The sequence below is a fragment of the Aplysia californica genome, unplaced genomic scaffold (genome assembly GCF_000002075.1).
Source record: "Aplysia californica isolate F4 #8 unplaced genomic scaffold, AplCal3.0 scaffold00795, whole genome shotgun sequence".
NCBI classification, from domain to species: domain Eukaryota; kingdom Metazoa; phylum Mollusca; class Gastropoda; order Aplysiida; family Aplysiidae; genus Aplysia; species Aplysia californica.
The window spans coordinates 288166-291402 of NW_004798065.1; the positions used below are offsets into that span (position 1 = coordinate 288166).

General features: G+C 39.3%; 1 protein-coding gene across 1 annotated transcript in view; it reads right to left on the reverse strand.

Annotated features, from left to right (window-relative positions):
- LOC106013320 (NXPE family member 3) overlaps nucleotides 1-1377 on the reverse strand; it is a gene marked incomplete at its 5' end in the record, with an annotated part of 14353 nt that extends 12976 nt beyond the window's left edge. Inside the window, 1 exon segment of the mRNA XM_013088714.2 lies at nucleotides 665-1377. Within this exon segment, the coding sequence (XP_012944168.1) occupies nucleotides 665-682 (18 nt within the window).
- Nucleotides 1378-3237: the final 1860 nt, after the last annotated feature.

Here is a 3237-nt window from a genome sequence, read left to right on the forward strand (position 1 = left end):
ATAATAATAATAAAAATAATAGCCAGTGACAGAAATATGCAATGTTTGACTCGTGCGACGAGGTATGTGCACAAGCTGTATTGTTTTTGTTTATCGAAACTTTATTTAACAAATGAGTGTTTTATAATATGACGTAGTGTGGGCCAATGGCCTTAAACACTTGTGTCATGGCACCGTGGAATCAGGCGCTCGTCAATTTTTGGCCATCTTGAGTTATTGATGTCATCTTTAAGCGTGTTCATTTGTCTATCGATTGATAAAAAAAAATCCCATTTATCTTGAATAGAAACTAGAAACCGGTGTATTTGCGATTGAAGGAGGTGGGGGTCACCTGGTTTCAGAGGTATCAATAATGAGAGAATAGCCGCCAAAGTTAGTTTGGTGATTTCTTTAGCTTGAGAGTCTGTGAAAACGGAAAATTTACCTTCTTTGTGCCTTAATCAACGTTTTTCAGCAAAATCCACACAGAAATGTGCTTTTAAAAAGACATAAAAAGATATTTTAGGCTATAGCCAAAAATGTGTTAGTATTGCCAAAACCGGCGGGAAAATGCCTGAGTGTCTTCCATTTCAGTATTTACTTGACGAGCGCCTGATTTCTCCACGATACCTCACTATACTCCCTCTCAATTAACCTCTCTCAACCCCTAACAACCAAAGTTCACCTTGACGTAAGCCGTCATATTCACCGCCGTGAAAGGCCCTGGACTTTCCTTGTCCGCGTCCTGGTACTGCTCCAGAACCCAGGGGAGGTCAGCATCAGGATCTTCCGTCTCAGACTCCGGAGATGACGACGAGGGGTCTATCAGATCTGCAGAACCATCATCATCCTCATCCTTTACTGTTTCTTCCTCTTTCTCCTCCTTCCTTTCTTCACCACCTCCCTTCTTCCTCTCTCCTTCTTTACCTTTCACGGGATTTTCTTGTTTCGTCTCCCCTTTAATGTTCTTTTGGTTCTTGTTTTCGTTCTCATCACCATTCCCAGCTGCGTTTGCGCCGCCATTTTTTTCTTCACCCTCTTTCTTTATTTCACCTCTATTATTCACTTCCTCTTTGTTTCCTCCATTATCATTCTTATCTAAAGTTTTACTATTTCCAACATTTGAACCTTTATCTTTACCATCACCACCACCACCACCACCATCCCCTCCCCCTTTCACACTATCATTATTGTTAGTATCACTCGTGCTGGTTTTATCAGTACTCTCCAAGCTTCCGGCGGTATTTTTCTGCGCATGCGCACTTTTGTCCGGCGCAGGAGGTGGCGGTCTCTCGTGGACTGAGAAGAAAGCCGACACTCGATTGTTCCAGGAGTCAGAGGGCAGCGCCTTTGCCTGGAAGGGGAGGTAAGGGGTTTGTTGGCTGGAGTAGCTGGCCCTGGAAATAGATCGAAACAATAGAGTTGTAATAATAATAATAATAATAATAATGATGATAATAATAATAATAATAATAATAATAATAATAATAATAATAATAATAATATTAATGAGAATGATAATAATAACAATAATACCATGAACAAAAATAACATCATATATCAATAATTCTTTTAAAATTCTTTACTATAGACAGACAGACAGACAGACAGACAGACAGACAGACAGACAGACAGACAGACAGACAGACAGACAGACAGACAAACAGACAGACACATAGATAGATAGATAGATAGATAGATAGATAGATAGATAGATAGATAGATAGATAGATAGATAGATAGATAGATAGATAGATAGATAGATAGTGGAACTCATGTAGGCTAGTGACCAAGCAAAAATGTTTTTTCCAAGAACTTTGGTTCAGTGATAAGAATATTTTTTTCTGAATTTCTCCGCAAGCTTTGGGCGCACACACATAATCATTACAATCAATAAATGATTTTTAATAACCTGGCCTTCATACTGCTCATTTCGAGACAGCGACACCACCCGGCCTACACATTTCAGTTTAAATAAAATAATTATGTCCTTGCAAGACCGTATCTAGACGTCACCAGTTGAGCCTCAAAAGATCTCACCCGTCTGTTGGATTGTGTTTAATGGGCGTACGTTAAGATGTGGTGTTGATGGAAATAGGACAACGGTTAATGCTTTAAGTGCAAGCTGTAAATCCTCTAATAATTGTTCTTTTAAAAATACGAATTAGCCCAAGCTGAAAGACGAAAATCCTCGATAAATATCTCCCCACCTGAAAAGCACACTCAGGTCTCCTGGACACATCAACAAATGTACAGCCCGCAGGCAAAATCTATTACGAATTCTGTTGTCTTGATCTTGATAGTATTAATTAATTCATAATTTTTCAATGAAATGAAAACCGGTTTTTGCGATGTAGAGGTTAGGCGCTTTGCTCGTTGTGGCATGCAGGAGACCAGAATTCGATTCCCTACTGGGGAGAAATTTTTTTATCGAGTATCTCATTAGTCTTTCTGCTGGAATGTTGTATCTCTCTCAGTCCGGGTTGGCCCTGACAGGCAGGGTCCGAATCCCGTTTCCTAAATTTTGATTCAAACTGTGTCGATGGAAGGCGTAAAATCAACCACATTTTAGAAAAGATATAATGAAACTGAAATGAAACACTACAAGGATAATAAAATAGCCTCGTAGGACTATCATCAGAGACTCAAAGCTATTAACTAGGACTTCTGATGTCTTGATATTGCAAATAATAAAAATAGTGAAACGGTACAGGCTTAACGTCCTCATCAACACTGCCGGGTTATTTAAGAGGCAGGACCTCCGAGTTTAACGTCCATCTCCGAAAGGACAGAGCCAAGTGGAAAATTGTTGTAAAGTGCCTTTCTCAAATACACAACGTCGGACCAAGCTGAGGCTCGAACCCCCGAACCCGCAATCTCACGATTATAAGTCCGGTAGCCTAACCACTAGGCTACCGACCTCATGTCATGATCTTGATAGTATAAATATATTTATATTTCAGATAATGTTCTGGTGAGGCGTGCTGACAAAATGAGTTACCTCTCACAATCCACGAATGAAGATATCTGCCGAAAATAGGCACATCAAATTTGTGTACTTTCAACTGATGCCATTTTCTTCAACATTACATTGACTTTTTATCATTTTATAAAATAAATCGTACATACCCAACCTATAAATTATGAGGGTAGTTGGAAGGCGCAACTGATAGATCCTAATTCTTTACTTTCACTCTTTTATTTCCGTCTGTCTGTCTTACTTTTTCAAGCAACTACAAGACCATTATAGAGTTCATG